At 44.4% G+C, this 21,895-nt stretch overlaps 1 protein-coding gene across 2 annotated transcripts in view; it reads left to right on the plus strand.

The window, feature by feature from the left end:
* Positions 1–21,895, plus strand: part of gys2 (glycogen synthase 2) — a 67,656-nt gene that overhangs the window by 30,473 nt on the left and 15,288 nt on the right. Inside the window, exons 7-11 of one of the 2 annotated variants that reach the window (XM_078235310.1) lie at positions 1,015–1,135; positions 6,493–6,599; positions 13,485–13,544; positions 17,152–17,230; positions 18,174–18,287. In XM_078235310.1, coding sequence (XP_078091436.1) covers positions 1,015–1,135; positions 6,493–6,599; positions 13,485–13,544; positions 17,152–17,230; positions 18,174–18,287 — 481 coding nt within the window. Of the gene's footprint in view, positions 1–1,014; positions 1,136–6,492; positions 6,600–13,484; positions 13,545–17,151; positions 17,231–18,168; positions 18,288–21,895 lie in introns of both variants that reach the window. The other variant, XM_078235311.1, reaches the window with a different exon arrangement.

Consider the following 21,895-nt stretch of genomic DNA (forward strand, 5'->3'; position numbering starts at 1 on the left):
AATTTCTGTGTCCAGTAGAAGGAGCCTTTAGATCACTATCCCATGGTCGTTTTTATCAACCACTGAAAGCTCACCAGTCATAATGACGAGCTGTGATCTGACTAGCCATAAACTCCACTCATCACACCAGTGTCCTCACTGATGCAAGCCATTCAACATCCCATGCGCACACAACTGGAATCTAGCAAAACTATGCTTCTGACCACCATCCTGACTTGGAAATATATCGCCGTTCCTTCACTGTCACCGGGTCAAAATCCTGGAACTCCCTCCCAGCACTGTGGGTGTACCTAACACAGTAAGGAGTCTAACAACACCAGGTTACCTAACCACAGGGACTTCAGCATTTCAACAAGGCGGCTCATCCCCATCATCTCGAGGGGATTTAGGGATGAGCAACAAATGCTGGCCTAGCCGGTGACGCCCACCCCCCCATGAATGAATACATTAAAAAAAGCATTTTAAATGTCACCATCACCAATCTAATGCTTCTCCCTCTAATTAAGTGGATTGGTGCATGAGCCCTTTGTGGTTTCTTCCATTTTAATTAACAATTTCTGCACAGCTTCATCCCTCTTACTGACTGGGAATGAGATGTTTTTTTTTATTTGCTTGCTTTTAAGATGGGCTTGTCAATGTTTACAGTGTGCAATCCATTCTGAAGAAGAGATTCATTATCAGGCTGTTATAATGCAACAAATTCCATTCATTGCAAATTACTTTTAGTACGTGGTTACACTTTCCAAAACAAAGCATGCATTTATAGAATTTCTGCGTCCAAAACAATCCAAATCCTTGTAAAACGTCACAACCATTTGTGTGGTGGAAAGATATGCAAAGTCAGAATTTGAAGTGTACACTCACTGTGACTGTAGTCCTCTTGTTATTTCTGTGATATAGTCTGCAAACATCTCTGTGAACACCAAGAATGCTGGATAATGTATTTTGTAAAGAGGCGAGTAATTAAAATACTTTATTTTTGCTGGAGCTAATCTTTTGTGGATTTGATTCTAGCCACCTGGATTTCAACTTGGAAAAGACTCTCTTCTTCTTCATTGCCGGCAGATATGAATTTACAAATAAAGGAGCTGATTTGTTCATAGAAGCTTTGTCGAGGTTAAACTTCCTCCTCAGGGTAAGAATACAAGAAGCTACAAAATCCCCCCCCCCCCCACACACACACACACCCTTTACCAGGGAACCCGCCGCAAAGGGTCGACTTCAAGGGGCCAGAAAATGCCGCTGTTTTCTCAAGTATCACCTAATACTTTTCTAGCGAGTTGTCATGAATAAGATCTATTCTGTGCACAGCAGATGGTCTCATCAGATGCTTGTGCTTTCACAAAAAGAGATTTGAGTATGTAAATCTCCTGTTGGATGCTATTGTTTATATTATTGGCTTTCAACAGTTTATGGCTTTATTAACTTCCACTTCATCTGCAGGTTAACGGCAGCCAGTGAACAAAGAAAATTACAGCACAGGAACAGGCCCATCGGCCCTCCAAGCCTGCACCGACCTTTCTGCCCGACTGAACTAAAACCCCCTACCCTTCCGGGGACCATATCCCTCCATTCCCATCCTATTCGTGTATTTGTCCAGATGCCCCTTAAAACTCACTATCGTATCTGCTTCCACTACTTCCCCCGGCAGGGAGTTCCAGGTACCCACTACCCTCTGTGTAAAAAAAAACTTGCCTCGTACATCTCCTTTAAACCTTGCCCCTCGCACCTTAAACCTGTGTCCCCTAGTAATTGACTCTTCCATCCTGGGGAAAAAAGTGGTGATGAAATGATAACATGGCACCATACATGTGTTACTTATTTTCAACTGCAGCTTTCTATTCAATTCCCTTGTCACTGACCTTTCCCTCCTTTGAATTCCTTGATTTTCAAGTACATAGCAAATTGATTTTTAAATGCTGTGAAATCTATTCCTCGGAGCTGTTTTGTTGTAAAACATTCCAAGTTCTAATTTTTATTTTCTGAGTCGTGTTTGACTGATTGGAAATCGCAATTGACAAGTAACATCCACGCCACACAAATGCCAGGCAATGACCACCCCCAATAAGAGATACTTCAAACACCGCCCCTTGACATTCAATGGTGTTATCATCACTGAATCCCCCACTGTCAACATCCTTGGGGTTACCATTGACCGGAAACTCAATTGGACTCTCCACGTAAACACAGTGGCGACAAGAGCAGGTCAGAGGCTAGGAATTCTGCGATGAATAACTCACCTCCTGACCCCCCAGAATCTGTCCACAATCGACAAGGCACAAGTCAGGAATGTGATGGAATACTCCCCACTTGCCTGGATGGGTGCAGCTCCAACAACACTTAAGCTTGCCACCATCCAGGACAAAGCAACCTGCTTGATTGGCACCACATCCACTCCCTCAACCACTGACGCTCAGTAGCAGCAGTGTGTGCTGACTACAAGATGCAGTGCAGAAATTCATCAAAGATCCTTAGACAGCACCTTCCAAACCCACAACAACTTCCATCTAGAAGGGCAGGAGCAGCAGATACAGGGAAACATCACCACCTGCAAGTTCCCCTTCAAGTCACTCACCGTCCTGACTTGGAAATATATCGCCGTTCCTTTGCAGTCACTGGGTCAAAATCCTGGAATTCCCTCCCTAACAGCACTGTGGGTCAACTCACTGCACATGACTGCAGCGATTCAAGAAGGCACCGCCTTCTCAAGGGCAACTAGGGATAGGCAATAATGCTGCCAGCCAGCGATGCCCATGTCCCAAAAATGAATAAAACAAAACCATTTATCAGAGCAAGTAACAATAAACATGGTTGAAGGGGAACTGTAGATGTGTATTTAGAATTCCAGAAACCGTTTGACAAGGTGCCACATCAAAGGCTACTGATACACAGGGCTCCTTGTGTAGGAAGTAACAACATATCAGCATGGATGGAGGATTGGTTAACAGGATAAATGGGTCATTTTTCGGTTGGCAAGATGTGTGTAATAAGTCGAATGTCACAGGGTGCTAATGCTAAATCCTTAAATATTTATAATTTTGTCAATGACTTAGATGAAGGGACCATACTGATTGCTCAGTATGCTTAAATTTGCAGATGACACAAAGAAAGTTAGGAGAGGACATAAGTTCCTTGGGCATAAGGGTAGGTCTTATGAGGAAAGGTTGAGGGAGCGAGGGCTTTTCTCTTTAGAGCGGAAGAGGATGAGAGGCGACTTAATAGAGGTTTACAAAATGATGAGGGGGATAGATAGAGTGGACGTTCAGAGACTCTTTCCTCGGGTGGATGTAGCTGTTACTAGGGGGCATAACTATAAGGTTCATGGTGGGAGATATAGGAGGGATGTCCGAGGTAGGTTCTTTACTCAGAGAGTGATTGGGATGTGGAATGGACTGCCTGCTGTGATAGTGGAGTCGGACACTTTAGGAACTTTCAAGCGGTTATTGGATAGGCACATGGAGCACACCAAAATTATAGGGAGTGGGATAGCTTGATCTTGGTTTCGGACAAAGCTCGGCACAACATCGAGGGCCTGTACTGTGCTGTACTGTTCTATGTTCTATAAGGCAGTTTGCAAAGGACAATGGTTAGCACTGCTGCTTCACAACACCAGGGACCCGGGTTCAATTCCATCCTTGGGTCACTGTCTGTGTGGAGTTTGCACATTCTCCCCATGTCTGTGTGGGTTTCCTCCGGGTGCTCCGATTTCTTCCCACAGTCCAAAGATGTGTAGGTTGGGTTGATTGCCTCTTAGTGTCAAGGGAATTAGTAGGATAAATATCTGGGGTTACGGGGATAGGGGCCTGGGTGGGATAGTTGTCAGTGTAGCATCGATGTGGCCCATGCCTCACAGCGCCAGGGACCTGAGTTTGATTCCCCGCTTGGGTGACTGTCTGTCTATCTGTGTGGAGTCTGCACATTCTCCGAGTGTTCTGGTTTTCTCCCACAGTCTGAAAGATGTGCTGGTTATGTGCATTGGCCGTGCTAAATTCTCCCTCAGTGTACCCGAACAGGCACCGGACTGTGGCGACTAGGGGATTTTCACAGTAACTTTATTGCAGTGCTAATGTAAGCCTAATTATGAATAAATAAACTATAAAGTTTACTCTTTCAATACAGATATCTGCCTGTAATAGCTCTGCGCAAAGCTACAGTCCTCAAATTTTAAGTGTAACAGTTGGGTTGAGGGATGAATGTTGGCCAGGACACTGGGACAATTTTTGCTCTTCCAAGACTGGCATGAAATGTTTTCACGGTCAGGCAGACAGGACCTGAGTTGAATATTTCATTTGAATAAGAGCATTTTCGGTAGTGCAGCACTCTGTCAGAACAGCACTGCAGTGTCAGCCTAGATATTTGTGCTCGAGTCTTGAACCCACGCTCTGGTCCAGAGGCCAGGGTGATATCACTGGGTTAAAGCTGACTAGATATATGCTCTGGGGCTCATATTATATGTCCCACCTCTGGCAGTAGAGACAAGAACAACAGTGAAAAGAGACTGCTGACAAAATGTTTATTTCCGTGTGAAACCAACTTGCCATTAATGTAGTAAAGCATCCTTAAGATACCTTACAGGTTTGATTTAGTTAGTAAAATTTGGTACGAGTCAGTCAGTCCCATTCCCATCAAAACCCCATCCAGTTTCCTTTCAAACTGTGACCTCAGGCTTCCACTACCCTCACTGACTGATGATGACTTTGAACTTGCTGCCTCTGTATGGAATGAGGTTCTTCCTTCTATTCCCCATGTGTCACTCATCCAAACCCTTAAATCTCTGTCTTTTAGTCCTTGTATCATCAGCTAGTGGGAACAGATTGTCTACGTGATCTAAATCCGCCATAATCTTGGACCTCTCAATGAAATCTTCTCTCAAACTCTTTTGGTTCATGGAGAGAAGAAATAGCATCTCCAACCTAACATTCCTCACCCTTTGAACTATTCTGGGAAATGTCCGGTGCACTCACTTTCTCTCAAGGATCCTCGTTTTCTTCCCTAAGCATGGTGACCTGAACTGGACAAAATATTCCAGTCGTGGCCCAACCTGAGTATTATTAAGGTTCAGCATAACTTCCCTGCTCATTATGCCTCTGTTTATGAAGCACAAGGTCCCATATGCTTTGTTAACTACTATCTAATCAATATGTTTAAAAGTTTTTAAAGTTTGTTTATTAGTGTCACAAGTAGGTTTACATTAACACTGCAATGAAGTTACTGTGAAAATCCTCTCCTTGCCACACTCCAGTGCCTGTTCGGGTACACTGAGGGAGAATTTAGCACGGCCAGTGCACCTAACCAGCACGTCTTTTAGACTGTGGGAGGAAACCCACGCAGACACGGGGAGAACATGCAGACTCCGCAGAGACAGTGACCTAAGGGAACCCGAGTCCCTGGCACTGGGAGGCAGCAGTGCTAACTGCTGTGCCACCCCAAAACGTCCAAATGCTTTCAAAGTAACTCATTGGCTATAAAGAAAACCTTCGACTAATGTATGACGCATCCTATTTCACTTACCAACCACTAATTGTGTGGTATGGTCAGTTTTGTAATATTGGAAATGTGGCAGCCAGTTTCCAAGTAACAGTGATGTAACGATTGGATGATCTGTTCTAGCAATGTTGGTGGAAGGATAAATATTGAGCAAGATACCAGCGAAAATTCCCTGGTCTTCATCAAAATAGTGACATGGGATCTTTTACATTCATCAGAGAGTCTGATGAGGCTTTGCTTTGATGTCTCTGTCCAAAATGCGACATGGTTCCATGTTCAGGGCCACCAGCCTAGATTTTGTGCTCCATTCCCTGGAGTGAGACTTGAACCTTGTATAAAGTTTATTTATTAGTCACAAGTAGGCCTCCATTAACACTGCAATGAAGTTACTGTGAAAATCCCCCACTCGCCACACTCTGGTCCCTGTTCAAGTACATTGAGAGAGAATTTAGCGCGGCCAGTCTACCCAATCAGAACATCTTCCAGACTGTGGGAGAAAACCGGAGCACCCGGGGGAAACCCACGCAGACACAGGGAGAATGTGCAGACTCCACACACATAGTGGCCCAAGCCGGGAATTGAACCCCGGTCCCTGGCGCTGTGAGGCAGCAGTGCTAACCACTGTGCTGCCATTCCTCCTTGAGGAGTGACTGCTGCCAAACATTGTTGATACTGTAAAATACTTTCCTTGGAGATCATGAAAACTGCCTTATAATTGCAAGGTTGGTTATTTTTTATGAAGATGAGGGCTTCATCAAAGTTAACTGTTCCCTCCCAATTTTATTGAATTTTCCCCTGTATTTGAGCATGTTTTTTATTTTTAAAAAAGCATAATATTGTAATATCAATTCTTATTGAACTGATGGTCATTGAATATACTAGTACATGGATAGTTAGGACTCAGAATTAAGGTGAATTTCGTACTGTAGAAAGATTTTTTTGTGTGTGTGTGGGGAACTCCAGATTCCGTTAATTTTAAATGCCATGTTTCTCTCTCTTTGTTAGGTTCACAAGAGTGATGTGACAGTTGTGGTGTTTTTCATAATGCCGGCAAAAACACACAACTTTAATGTTGAAACATTGAAGGGGCAGGCAGTCAGAAAACAGCTATGGTAAATCGATCTTTCCTGTGTTATTTTTGAAGTTTCTGTTGTACTTGAGAACTCGGCACACTATCTGTCAGAATGGTGTCCCTGGAGAGGGCTATAACTTTACTAAACTAGATCATTCCATGCGCAACTCCATTCGGTTGTAAAGGCTTCACACTACGCCTCACTGATTCATGGTTCTTGGCATCCTTAAGCAAAACTGGATTGGTGTTGACTTTATTGGGGGATGGGAGTCATAGAATGTAACAGTGCAGAAGGAGGCCATTCAGCCCATCAAGTCTACGCCAACCACAATCCTAGCCAGGCCCTATCCCCATAACCTCATGCATTTACCCTAGCTTGTCCCCCTGACACTAAGGGGGACAAGCTAGGGTATGATAACTATCCGGCTATGATAACTAGTATAGCCAGTCCACCTAACTTGCACATCTTTGGACTGTGGGAGGAAACCCACGCAGACACAGGGAGAATGTGCAAACTCCACACAGTCACCCAAGCAGGGAATTGAACCTGGGTCCCTAGCATTGTGAGGCAGCAGTGCTAACTACTGTGCCACCGCCCCGGGAGTGGTGTATTAAGTTGGATACTTGTTCACTGGTTCAAAAGCAGCCCAGATTGATGGGATGAAAGTCTCCTCTGAATGGTCTGAAATAAAGTGAGCCCAGGCAGTCTGGATCCTGTTCTGGAGGCTATGGGCCTACTAAGCGCAACCATCCTGAACTTGGCAGCCATCCATCAGCGATTATCAATTAATGCCATGAGAAAGGAAGGTCGTGGAGTGGGGCAAGAAGCTAAACAAATGTCACACTGATGCAACTGGGGGTGCTCTGAGGTTTAAATTTAATGGAGGTATTCAAAATCATGAGGGAGTTGGGCAAAGTAGATGGGGAGAAACTGTTTCCATTGGTGGAAGAATGGGTGCCACAGTGGTTAGCATTGCTGCCTCACAATGCCAGGGACCCGGGTTCAATTCCGGCCTTGGGTCACTGTCTGTGTGGAGTTTGCGCATTCTCCTCGTGTCTGTGTGGGTTTCCTCTGGGTGTTCCAGTTTCCTCCCACACTCCAAAGTTGTGCAGGTTAGGTGAATTGGCTGTAGCAAATGTGTGGGGTTATGGGGAGAGGACCTGGATAAGATGCTCCGTCAGAGACTTGATGGGCTGAAGGGCCTCCTTCTGCACTGTAGGGATTCTATGATTCTAAAGAAACAATGGTGAAGACATTTAAAACAAAACACAGCAAATGGATTTGGATGTATTGCCTGAAGAGTGTGGTGGGGGCGGATTTAATCATGGCTTTCAAAAGATAACTCCTAAAATCATCCGAACACAAGATTTTTGTGGGGAAACGGAGGGAGGGTGGTACTCGGTGAGTTGCTATTTCAGACGGCCAGCACAAAAACACAGGGCTGAATAGTCTGCTGCTACAATTGTTTTGCTGAGGCTGATTCTAGGTTGCGCTGCATAACCCTGTCTTGAATGCTCAATGCTGATTCGCCCAATTAAAATGGGAAGAGTTAAATTTTGCAGCAATAACATCGCTGAACTCATGTGCAAATAAATGTTGCGTGAGATTGCAGCACAACTGGCTCTATAGTCCCACCAGTCACTGACAATTGATGAAAAGAGTTCAGGATGGTGATGGAGTCCACTGTGCTCCATCACCATCCTGAGACGTAACCATAGCAACTCTCTGCAATAAACTTGCAGAGGCTTTTATTTTATATGCCATTTGTAGCACAAATAAAATCTGTCTGTGTCACACAGTTGATGCAAAATAATTACCACATTTATATAAATTGCCAAAATATGTCTGCAGTTAATGGCCTAAGTAAATGATTCAATACTCCCATCATGATCAAACAATCATCACATACACCTCTCCACGGCTGCCCAAATTGGCATTGACACTGGTGAACTCTTGTGTCCCTTTACATTTGGCAACTCTCCCACACAAGACATCATAATCCTTCATGCTTGACCTTGTGACCAGGAAGAGTTAATGAACACTCTCTGGTAAGAGGCAGTTGATGTGAAATTGAGAAGCTGCTATATTTTGCAGAAACCATGTGTTTGAACAGAATAGTAACTCGATCCTTCCACACTGCATGCAGAATAACAGTGTTCTGTATTGTAAACCGATGCATCTTTGTGTAGCATGTCACATGATTATGTGGTGACATTATCAGAGGGATTTGGGAGATTTTTCCCCCTCTTCCATCTAGGGTTGTAAGCAAGCAACATGTTTCTAATAAGTCTCCACCAACTGGTTAAGGAACCTACTGTGTGGCAAACGTTTCTTTCTTTTATCTTTGACTGCACAAACCACACTCTCTCTCTTGAGTGGACTAAATATGCATTCTCTTACTGTTCACTTCCACTGAAATCTGGCCTCCTATCTTGATTTGGTAAAGGTAAACTCGACACAGTCCCAGATGACCATAGGCTGTGACTGGTGGTGATTGAACCTGAGGATCACCACACCTCGGGCAAGGGACATGGTTGGGGGAGGGGGGGTCTTCATGATTAACCTCAGCCGGTATAGGAATTGAACCCGTGCTGTTGGCATCACTTTGCATCACTAACCAGCTATTGAGCCAACTGAGCTAAACTGACCTAGATTGTGGTGCGTCCCTCGCTGCTGATTTCCCACCGGCTCTCCAGTGTTTCCTTTAACATGTCTCCACGTTGGACGTTTGACGATTTACTTCCTAAATTTTCTTCCCCTGCTGAGGACTTGGTTAGTTCGGATCCCATTATTCCCTGAATGTGGTCTCCATTGAAACGGACTCTTGCTGCTTTAGGAATGCGTAGTGTTATTAATCGCAATAAGCTTCGATGGTTCAGAGGAAAAACACTTCTCAAACCTGACACCCAGTAGTTAGATCAGAAGCCCAAGCTGGCCCATTTGGTTTGACAGCAAGTCATCCCTCCCCTCCGACTGGCTATTTGCTGGATTTTAAACTACCCAGGCTTTGCTTTAACTCATATGAATTTTTTTTTTGAATGGTGGCACAGTGGTTAGCACTGCTGCTTCACAGCGCCATGGACCCAGGTTCGATTCCCGGCTTGGGTTACTCTGTGTGGAGTTTGTACGTTCTCCCCATGTCTGCGTGGGTTTCCTCCGGGTGCTCCGGTTTCCTCCCACAGTCCGTAGGTGCATTGGCCATTCTAAATTCTCCCTCTGTGTGCCCAAACAGGTGCCGGAGTGTGGTGACTTGGGGATTTTCACAGTAATTTTTATCTGTGTGCAGTTTGCACATTCTTTCCGTGTCTGTGTGGGTTTCCTCCGGATGCTCCGGTTTCCTTCCACAATCCAAAGATGTGCGGGTTAGGTGGATTGGCCATGCTAAAATTGCCCCTTAGTGTCAGGGGGACTAGTTAGGGTGAATGCATGGGATTATGGGGATGGGTGGAATTGTGGTGGGTGCAGACTCGATGGGCCGAATGGCCTCCTTCTGCATTGTTGGATTCTATGATTTATGAATTCTTCTGTTGAAAAATTGATCAAATCTCCTGAAATGCCTCCTCTGCCCATTGAATGCTGGTGTCCAGTTCAGCTGCCAGATAATCTCGATATTATTTTCACACGACAACAACTTCTATTTAAATAGCACCTTTTTAAAGTAACAAAACATCCCAAGGTGCTTCCCAGGAATATTACAAATCAAAATGAGACACCAAGCCACGCAAGGAGTTGTTGGGGACGATGGCCAAATGTTTGGACAAAGAGGGATGTATTGCAGGGCATCTTTAAAGAAGAAAAAGAAGTAGAGATAATTCAGAAAGAAATTCCAGAGCTTTGGCAGCTGAAGGAACGGCCAGGTAAGAACCATGCTTCAAATGCCAACTTCCAGACAAGATTCTCTGGCTTCCTACTAGATTCCACCCCATTCTGCCAGGAATCTTGGGCGGGCGCTTGCTGTCGGCAGAAGCGGTAGATCCTGCTGCCGTGAAGAGCTGGAAGATTTCCCTCTATATGTATTGATTGATAGAATCATAGAATTCCTACAGAAGGAGGCCATTTAGCCCATCAAGCCTGCACCAACAATAATCTCTGTCTGGCCCTATCCCTGTAACACCATGTATTTACCCTAGCTAGTCCCCCTGGCACTAAAAGATAATTTAGCACGGCCAATGCACCGAACCTGCACATCTTTGGACTGTGGGAGGAAACCAAAGCACCCGGAGGAATCCCACACAGACACGGGGAGAACGTGCAAACTCCATTCAGACAGTGACCCAAGGCCAGAATTGAATCCAAGTCCCTGGCGCTGTGAGACAGCAGTGATTCAACACCAAAGGAGTTGAATGGAATGTTACAGTTGGGACTTGTTTTGGATTTTATTTTGTCACACCTTCACAATGTGAAGAAGGTTCCCATAAACAGACTGAATCACCTATGAACTAAAACCTTTATCAGATCTCCATGTCCAAGCTTAGTAATTAATTCCCAGTTATGATGTGCTGTTCATTATGACCACATAATGGACCACGTAATCGCTGAAAGTAAGTGTGCAGGTATAGCAGGCAGTAAAGAAGGCAAATGGTGTGTTGGCCTTTATAGCAAGAGGATTTGAGTATGGGGATAGAGATGTTTTACTGCAATTGTCTAGGGCATTGGTGAGGCCACACCTGGAATATTGTGTACAGTTTTGGTGTCCTTATCTGAGGAAGGATGTCCTTGCTACAGAGGGAGTACAGCAAAGGTTTACCAGGCTGATTCCTGGGATGGCAGGTCTGTCATATGAGGGGATCTCATGGAAACATATAAAATTCTAACAGGGTAGATTCAGAAAGAATGTTCCTTATGGTGAGAGAGTCTAGAACTAGGGCTCATGGTTGGAGGATAAGGAATAAAACCTTTTAGGAATAAGAAATTTCTTCACCCAGAGGGTGGTGAATGTGTAGAATTCACTATCACAAAATGTAGTTGAGGCCAAAATGTTGTGTGATTTCAAGAAGAAATTAGATAAAGCTCTTGGGACTAAAGGGATCAAGAGATGTTGGGAGAGGAGGGAATCAGGATATTGAATTTGATGATCAGACATTATCAAAATGAATGGCGGAGCAGGCTCGAAGGGCCGAATGGCCTACTCCTGCTTCTAGTTTGTGTTTTTATAGCGCATGTTGCTCTCCAGTGGAACTATCGCATGAAGACCAATGATAAAACTATTTGGTCTAATCTCTTTTCATGGCAGCTAAATAGTACAGCAAGATGCTGAATCAGCACAGCACTTAAAACCTAATTGAAATCAGCCTGGAAGCAGCTTAGGAACAACAAAGAGCTTATTCTCATAGAAACAAGTTTGTATTTTGACCTTCTAGTTGTGCTTTGATACCTCATCCCGTCAGAGCTTTGGGACAATTCCTGGCATTTATACAAGTCCGAGCTGTCAATCACCCATGATTGAAGATGCAAGAGTTGGACTTATTGGACCGGAATAGGCTAATGCGTGGATGCTCACGTCATCTAGATTCTGGGTATATGTTATAGTGGTGATGAGTTAGAACCTAGAACTAAGGTTTTGTATTGTGATTTTTATTTTTTTCCCCCCCCAAATCAATCCGTTTGATCAAGTTTCATTAAACTACTCATCTACTGACATTTAATAGACAGCTTTCAATTGAACTCCAGCTATTTCCAAACTCTGAAACTAGTTACAGAAGAAATGTTGCATTATTAGTAGTCTGCTTTACTTTTGAAGGACTGCGTGGACTAAATTCAGTACAAGAACTTATTGTACACTTATTTCTTTTTCCATAAATACCTCATCACTGTATAAAATTATCCCTATTGCTGCCCAATTGGGAGCGGATTGGATTCTTGGGGACAGAGATAGCATTATGTATATCGATCTCCCTGTGCTTTAGTTGTTAAAATTACCCATTCGTACAAAAGTGAGCCACATGAAAGCTCCAGTTCCATTGTTAATCTGTGTTAAAGTAGCTGACCTCAATCAGGGCAGCAGTTGGTTAAGAGCACTGTAGTCACAACTGCTGCCCTGATTGGCTAAGAGCACTATAGTCTCAGCCACTGTCCTGATTGGCTAAGAGCACTCTAGTCTCAATCAGGGCAGCGTCTGAGACTACAGAGCTCGTAGCCAATCAGGGGATCAGCTGAGACAACACTGCTCTTAGCCAATCAGGACAGTGCCTGAGACTACAGTGCTCTTAGCCAAGGAAAGAAAAGTATGAAGAAAAGGATTCCTGCTTTCTAATTCTCTATAAAGAATGTTGCTGGATATTTGAGGTCAGGATTTGCTTTGGTGATAATTGCCCATAGCCTCCAATCCCCGGTTAAGTAGCCTGCTTGAGTTTACACATGTTTGATGTCTCAGTCGGCCTACTAGACAATAGTCAGTGACCTCAGTGCCAGTCTGTCAAAACTGTTTGGATAAAGTATTCTTCAACCGGTTTCTCAACGCAGACTTATCGGAACAATCAATTGATGGTCAACATTTACAACTCTTGAATGGAGTGTGGACCTAAAAGGGTCATGAGTTCAAGAGATTCACGTAGAAATTTGGATCAGAGAATCAAAAGTCGAAGGCACTAGTTGCATATATCCAATTTTTTGATCATTAATTTTATTGACCCCTGAACTTAATTTGCTAATCTTTATTCTAGTCAACTCAGGCCATCCACCAGACTGAATCCTTTAAATTTACCCTGCTGCCTTAACGCCTGAAGTAACCATTGGACTTTTTGAGACTGCAACTCTACATTAATGTATCAACAACTTTCAAGTGAAATGTTGCGAGCACCAGCCCTAAGGCCCAACATTATGTATTGTTCCTTGCTATACAGTAAATTCGCTTGTCTTATCTATTTTACTGTTTACTGGCAATGCTCACTCATCCAGTAGATATTTCATTATTTTTCCCTGCAGGGATACTGCCCATTTAGTGAAGGAGAAATTTGGAAAGCGACTTTATGAAGCATTGTTAAAGTAAGTTATTCAGCTGCTTCAGCATAAAGTTTAAAAATAAATATTTATGTACTATCCATAGACAAAGGGCGGGATTCTCCTGTTCCGCTGCAGTGAATGGAGATTTGGCTGAACACTAAATTCTCCGTTCTCTCCGTCGGCGAATGGTCAAAGAATTCCGGCCTTGGTACTTTTCAGTATTCTTGCCAGAGATGAAATTTTCCTTTTGAATATGTAGTACAAATGAACACAGTAAAGCTGGGACAAGTTGTATTGAAGTGAGAACAGATGATGCTTGAAAAACTCAGCAGATCTGGCAGAATCGGGGCGGCACAGTGGTTAGCACTGCTGCCTCACAGCACCAGGGCCCCGGGGGGTGGGGTTCAATTCCCGGCTTGGGTCACTGTCTGTGCGGAGTCTACACATTCTCCCCCTGTCTGCGTGGGTTTCCTCCGGGTGTTCTGGTTTCCTCCCGCAATCCGAAAGACATGCTGGTTAGGTGCTGGCTATGCTAAATTCTCCCTCAGTGTACCCAAACAGGTGCTGGAGTGTGGCACCTAGGGGATTTTCACAGTAACTTCATTGCTTCGGACGTTAATGCAAGTGTACTTGTGACTAATAAATAAACTTTAAAATAATCTATTAGGAGAGAAACAGAGTTAACATTTGGAGTCCTATGACTCTTCTTTGGAACTGAAGGAAGGAAGAATGTGTTAGAACTGAGAGATTGCAACAAAGGGTACAAACTTAAAGAACAAAAGACAGGGGTTGGGGGGGGGGTTGCATTAAGGAAATATGTATGGGATATTTTTAGAAAGGGGTCTAAGATGAAGGAGAAGGGACACAGTCTGAATTCCACGTAGAGTCCCTAGGGCTGCAACGTGCCTAACCTGAAGATGAGATGCTGCTTTGCCAGGTTGCAGCTACTCTCACTGGAGTATTGCAGCAGGTCAAGGACGTACATGTGGACATGAGAGTAAGGTGCTGAGTTAAAAGGGCAAGCGACAGGAAACTTGGGGTCATGCTTGCAGACTGAGCAAATGTGTTCCGCAAAGTGGCCATTTAGTCCGCGTTTAGTCTCCCCAATGTAGCGGAGACCGTATTGGGAGCAGTGAATACAGTTGATCAATTTGAACAAAGTGCAGGTGGAATGTTGCTTCATCTGAAAGGAGTATTCAGGGCTTTGGACAGTAAGGAGGGAGGACATAGAAGCTGCAGCACCTGCACCTTTGCGATTGCATGGAAAGGTGAGAGGGTACAAAATAGATTTACCAGGATGTTGCCTGGTATGGAGGGCTTTAGCTGTGAGGAGAGGTTGGAGAAACTTGGTTTGTTCTCACTGGCGCGACGGAGGTTGAGAGCGACCTGATAGAAGTCTACAAGATTGAGGGGCATGGACAGAGTGGATAGTCAGCTTTTTCCCAGGGTGGAAAAGTCAATTACTCGGGGGGCACAAGTTTAAGGCGTGAGGGACAAGGTTTAAAGGAGATGTATGAGGCAGATTTTTTACACAAAGGATGGTGGGTGCCTGGAACTCACTGCTGGGGGAGGTAGTGGAAGCAGATACGATAGTGACTTTTAAGGGGCGTCTTGGCAAATACGTGAATAGGATGGGAATAGAGGGATATGGTCACCGAAAGGGTAGGGGGCTTTAGTTCAATCGGGCAGCATGGTCGGTGCAGGCTTGGAGGGCCGAAGGGCCTGTTCCTGTGCTGTAATTTTCTTTGTTCTTTGTGCCATGGAAAAGGGATGAGGCATTGGGGGTGATGGAGGAGTGTACCAGGGTGTCTGGGAGGGAGTGATCGCTGCAGATTAGGAGAGAGAGGTTTTCAAATTGTATTGAATTATTTTATATCAACACAAACCTATTGCCTGATTTATTTGCAATCAATGCCATTATCAAATTTGCTGATGTTGTCATAGAAATCATAGAAACCCTACAGTACAGAAAGGGGATTGGGTCACAATGGATAGAGACTGATGTGTGCCTTTTCTGCTCTGCAGCGAGTTTTTGTGAAACTTATAAAGGAATATGATCAACTACTAGAAGATGCTTTAGTGGTTTGCAAAAAATGTGACTAAGCTCAATGTGTCGACATAATGGGTCAAATGGCCTCATTCTGTGCATTCATCTTTCTTTTCCAGAGATTAGAAACGTAGGAAGTGGGTAACTTTGTGTGAAACTGTAACAGCTACACAAAAATTGTTTTGATCTGCTTCATTTCTTTGATTTGATTGTCACATGTATTAGTATACAGTGAAAAGTATTGTTTCTTACACCCTCTACAGACAAAGCATACCGTTCATAGAGAAGGAAAGGAGAGAGAGTGCAGAATGTATTGTTACAGTCATAGCTAGGGTCCAGAGAGAGATCAACTTAATATAGGGTAGATCCATTCAAAGGTCTGATGGCAGCAGGGAAGAAGCTGTTTTTGAGTCAGTTGGTACGTGATCTCAGACTTTTGTATCTTTTTCCCAATGGAAGAAGGTGGAAGAGAGTTGGGGTCCTTGATTTTGCTGGCTGCTTTTCCAAGGCAGCGGGAAGTGTAGACAGAGTCAATGGATGAGAGGCAGGTTCCCCACACAGCCTCCCCCCACCCCCCCCCCCAAAATAAATTTCTCCTCACCTCAGTCCTAAAAGGTTTACCGTCTATCCTCAAACTATGACCCCTAGTTCTGGACTCCCCCACCATTTGGGAACATTCTTTCTGAATCTACCCTGTCTAACTCTGTTGGAATTTTATACGTTTCTATGAGATCCCCTCTCCACTCTTCTAAACTCCAGTGAATATAAACCTAACCAACTTAGTCTCTCCTCATTTGACAGACCTGCCATCCCAGGAATCAGCCTGGGGTAAACCTTCACTGTACTCTCTCTATAGCAAGGAATCCTTCCTCAGATAAGGACACCAAAACTGCATACAATACTTCACATGTGGCCTCACCAACACCCTATACATTGCAGCAAAACATCCCTATATTCAAATCCTCTCGCTATGAAGGCCAACATACCATTTGCCTTCTTTACTGCCTGCTGTCCCTGCGCGCTTTCAGCGACTGATGCACAAGGATAACAAGATCCACCTCTCTCAATTTACACCCATTCAAGTAATAATCTGCCTTCCTATTATTGCTACCAAAGTGGATAACCTCGCGTTCATCCACATTATACTGCATCTGCCCTGCATATGCCCCCACACTCAGCCTGTCCAAATCACACTGAAGCATTTCTGCATCCTCTTCACAGCTCACCCTCCCACCCAACTGTGTTATCTGCAAATTCAGTTCCCTCTTCCAGATCATTCAATATATAATGTGAACAGTTCGGGTCCTAATGAAGATCCCTATGGCATTCCACGAGCCACTGACTACCAATCAGAAAAAGACCCATTTATGCCAACTCTTTGCTTTCTCTCCATGTCAAGACACTACCTGCAATCCCATGTGTTTTAACTTTAGAAAGTAGTCTGTCAAAAGCCTTTTGTAAGTCTAAATCTTTGTAGTTTCTTGCCGTCTTGGTCAGAGCAGGAGCCATACCAAGCTGTGATACAACCAGAAAGAATGCTTTCTTTGGTTCATCTGTAAAAGTTGTGGTTTAGTACCCTACAATTATCCTGTAAATTTTCAGAGGGGAAACTCCAGATATGAACAAGATCTTTGATCGCGATGACTCGACCATAATGAAAAGAGCCATCTATGCAACTCAGGTACGTTTGGAAGTAGGATAACCTTTATACCTGCATATAGATTGAAAATTATTTTAATAAATTATTCAGAATATCCTTGGGTATCTAATGAAGGCTTTTTATAATTTTGTAATTTTCAAGGGAGGAATTGAAACCTTTTTGTTGAAACCTAGTGAGTGAATGTTCTCTGTGGAGAGGAAGAATCGTGTGGATGGTGTTTGGTTATAATTTTAGATCCAGCAGATCTCACTGATTTAGCCAGTGCAACAAATGCACATGCATTTATTTTAATGTTTAAAAATTGCAGCTTGGATTGTTCTTTTAACATCACAAAGCACTAATTAGGCCTACATTTCAATCCATCACACTGCTTGCATTTTCAAACTGAATAAAGGGACTCAGCCTGCGAAAGTATATCACGCTGGAACAGGTGTTGGCCATTCAGCCCCTTGAACCTGTTCCACTGTTCAGTTAGATCATCACTGATCTGTATCTCAACCCTATATATACCCACCTTTAATCCATGGGTAAAAGTTATCAGACATTAATCTGCTGTTTTGTCTTGAAAGTTTCAACTGTATTGGGAGAGGAATTTTTCTGAAGTTGAAGGGAGAAATAAAATGGGTAGCTTGTTCTTTCTAACTTTTTACCCTACCCTGGAATATCTGAATATATTTCCATTTTCAATAAGTCCCATTCCTGTTCAGAACCATTTTTGACGATGCTAATGATTTGGAGTTGATGCTGCTATTTTTATATTCCGAATACTGATTCTAGTGAAATCCCCTAATGTCTTGGCATGGTTTATGTCGAGGTGTCCTATGAAGATGTGATTTGCCATCTGTTTTATTGCCCAGGGTTTGTACTTTGATACAGCTTAATGTCCAACCTGCAGCATTGAGCCTTTGTTTAGCCATTCTGTTACTGCAGCCACTGATTAGAGCTTTACTCTGACTGACCTCAGCGCCAAACACTGCCGCCGGTGACCACGCACAACATGCTCGATGACAGCAATGACCCCATCCTCAGCACCATCAGAAGAATCGGGCTGTTCAACAATCGGGCTGACCGGGTCAAGGTACGCATTTTACCTTCTCTTCACAGGTGAGAATGCATTGATTACGGAGCCAGCGTTAGTGCTTTATGAGCCTTGCTTCTGAGCATTGTTGTCCTCCCTCTTATCTATGTCTTCAAAATGAAATTGCATTAGCCAATGGCGGGAGATAATGCTGCAGCTTCCATGGTCGGAATGACTGCTTATGTAAATCTACAGACGTGAAGTTGGGTTACCAGCTTTACTTGTGATGGGTCTTTTGGGGTTCCTACAGCTGCGTCTTGGTCCTTTCCTACCATGCAGGTTAATGTTCAGAAAAACTTCTATCGCCATGACACAAGCTGTTGAATCAGAAGCGCTGTTTGGCTCAATGTGCAGTGCAAGTTTTGAACGGCCTTTCCACCAGGTATTGGTGTCAGATGGAGCAAAAACAACACACAACTTGCTGGCCAACAATTTACACTTACACTCCCTTTATTGCCCTCCCCCGGGAGGCAGGCTGCCAACCTGCCCCTCCTGAGCTATTCCCTGGATGGGAACACACAGCTGCAGGAGCTGGTGTATTTTGGGTTGCTCTAAGAAAAATGGATGAGAATGTCTTGTTGCTTGTATAAATTTTTTTGAGTGGTGGGGCCTGGTTAAATAGTCTTTATTCAAATAGTGTGTGTGCAGTAAATCATGCATTGGAGTGAAACAATAAGGAAATTAAAGGTGAGATTCTTTGGCCTCCCCTCACTGTTTTTCTCAGTGGTAAGCTGCAGTGTGCTATTCGCTGGGATCATCTGGTCCTGCCGCTATTGATGGGAATTCCTATTGATACTACCCCATGCTGCAGGGAAACCTGTGGCGGGGGTGCACCACTGGTGGGACCGGAGAGGTGTGAACGGCCGAATAATTCTGGCCTAATTCTCTTAACGTAGAAACATAGAAGATAGGAGCAGGAGGAGACCATTCAGCCCTTCGAGCCTATACATCACAATAATGGCTGGTCGCCTAACTCAATAGCCCAGTCCTGCTTTCTCTCCATAACCTTTGATCCCATTTTCCCCAAGTGCTATATCAAGCTGCCCCCTTGAATACATTCAATGTTTTGGCATCAACTACTTCCTGTGGTAATGAATTCCACAGGCTCACCACTCTTTGGGTGAAGAAATGTCTCCTCGCCTCTGTCCTAAATGGTCTACCATTTAGGATGGAGGTGATTGTGACCCCTGGTTCTGGATTCGTTCACCCCACTCACCAACTGTTGAACTACACGCTCCCAAAGAACAAAGAACAGTACAGCACAGGAAACAGGCCCTTCGGCCCTCCAAGCCTGTGTCGCTCCTTGGTCCAACTAGACCAATCGTTTGTATCCCTCCATTCCCAGGCTGCTCATGTGACTATCCAGGTAAGTCTTAAACGATGTCAGCGTGCCTGCCTCCACCACCTTACTTGGCAGCACATTCCAGGCCCCCACCACCCTCTGTGTAAAAAACATCCCTCTGATGTCTGAGTTATACTTCGCCCCTCTCAGCTTGAGCCCGTGACCCCTCGTGATCGTCACCTCCGACCTGGGAAAAAGCTTCCCACTGTTCACCCTATCTAGACCCTTCATAATCTTGTATACCTCTATTAGATCTCCCCTCGTTCTCCGTCTTTCCAAGGAGAACAACCCCAGTCTACCCAATCTCTCCTCATAGCTAAGACCCTCCATACCAGGCAACATCCTGGTAAACCTTCTCTGCACTCTCTCCAATGCCTCCACGTCCTTCTGGTAGTGCGGCGACCAGAACTGGACGCAGTACTCCAAATGTGGCCTAACCAGCGTTCTATACAGCTGCATCATCAGACTCCAGCTTTTATACTCTATACCCCATCCTATAAAGGCAAGCATACCATATGCCTTCTTCACCACCTTTTCCACCTGTGTTGCCACCTTCAAGGATTTGTGGACTTGCACACCTAGGTCCCTCTGTGTTTCTATACTCCTGATGACTCTGCCATTTATTGTATAACTCCTCCCTACATTATTTCTTCCAAAATGCATCACTTCGCATTTATCCGGATTAAACTCCATCTGCCACCTCTCCGCCCAATTTTCCAGCCTATCTATATCCTGCTGTATTGCCCGACAATGCTCTTCGCTATCCGCAATTCCACCCATCTTCGTGTCATCCGCAAACTTGCTGATTACACCAGTTACACCTTCTTCCAAATCATTTACATATATATCAAATAGCAGAGGTCCCAGTACAGAGCCCTGCGGAACACCACTGGTCACAGACCTCCAGCCGGAAAAAGACCCTTCGACCACTACCCTCTGTCTCCTATGGCCAAGCCAGTTCTCCACCCATCTAGCCACTTCTCCTTGTATCCCATGAGCCTTAACCTTCTTAACCAATCTGCCATGTGGGACTTTGTCAAATGCCTTACTGAAATCCATATAGACGACATCCACGGCCCTTCCTTCATCAACCGTTTTTGTCACTTCCTCAAAAAACTCCACCAAATTTGTAAGGCACGATCTCCCTCTTACAAAACCATGCTGTCTGTCACTAATGAGATTGTTCCATTCTAAATGCACATACATCCTGTCTCTAAGAATCCTCTCCAACAACTTCCCTACCACGGACGTCAAGCTCACCGGCCTATAATTTCCTGGGTTATCCCTGCTACCCTTCTTAAACAACGGGACCACATTCGCTATCCTCCAATCCTCAGGGACCTCACCCGTGTCCAAAGAAGCGACAAAGATTTCCGTCAGAGGCCCAGCAATTTCATCTCTCGTCTCCCTGAGCAGTCGAGGATAGATGCCATCAGGCCCTGGGGCTTTGTCAGTTTTAATGTTCCCTAAAAAACCTAACACTTCCTCTCTTGTAATGGAGATTTTCTCTAACTGGCCTTTATACCCAACGGCAAGCTAACTGCTGCAAATTAATGACCTACCGCCAGGTTATCCCATGTTTGTAGTTGCGTCAATGGAGAGCCAATCTGTCAGTCATTGCACATGCCGAGATCATGGCAATTTTGAATAAGTAGATGTTTGCTCTGTTATTCAGTATTCAGTTGCCAGCTCTCAATTGCTGAAAAATCAGTCTCTGAATAATGGGAAAGCTTCTGCATTTGTTACTATTCTTCCAGACCAGCTAGTTGCTTTCCACAGAGATGCTGCCTGGTCCCAGCACTGTTAACATTGTTGTGTCCCATGGACTCTTTTTTTGTCAGCTGTATTCATCCCAGTCCCTGTTAAATCAGCTGTGGTTGCACTCCTTCACCTCTGAATCAGGAGGCTTTGGGTTCAGGCCCCACTTCAAAGACTGAACAAACAAATCTAGTCGTTATTACTCCAGTGGCACGCTGCAGGAATGCTGCACTGTCGGAGGTACTGTATGAGGGCCCTGGAAAGGGTAGACCGGAAAGACTTGTTTCTTTGAGCTGAGGGGTCATTTACCAGGTAGCATAGATTTGAAGTGATTGGTCAAAGGATTAGAGGGGACATGAGAGTAATTCTTTTCACCCAGAGGGTGGTGGCATTTGGAATTCACTGCCTAAATTGGTGGTTGAGGCTGAAAAGCTCAACTCCTCTGTCAGGTACCTGGATTTAAGAGGCATCTGAATGGGTACATGAATAGGGAGGGGATAGAGAGATA

The sequence above is a fragment of the Mustelus asterias genome, chromosome 19 (assembly GCF_964213995.1).
Source record: "Mustelus asterias chromosome 19, sMusAst1.hap1.1, whole genome shotgun sequence".
Taxonomy (NCBI): domain Eukaryota; kingdom Metazoa; phylum Chordata; class Chondrichthyes; order Carcharhiniformes; family Triakidae; genus Mustelus; species Mustelus asterias.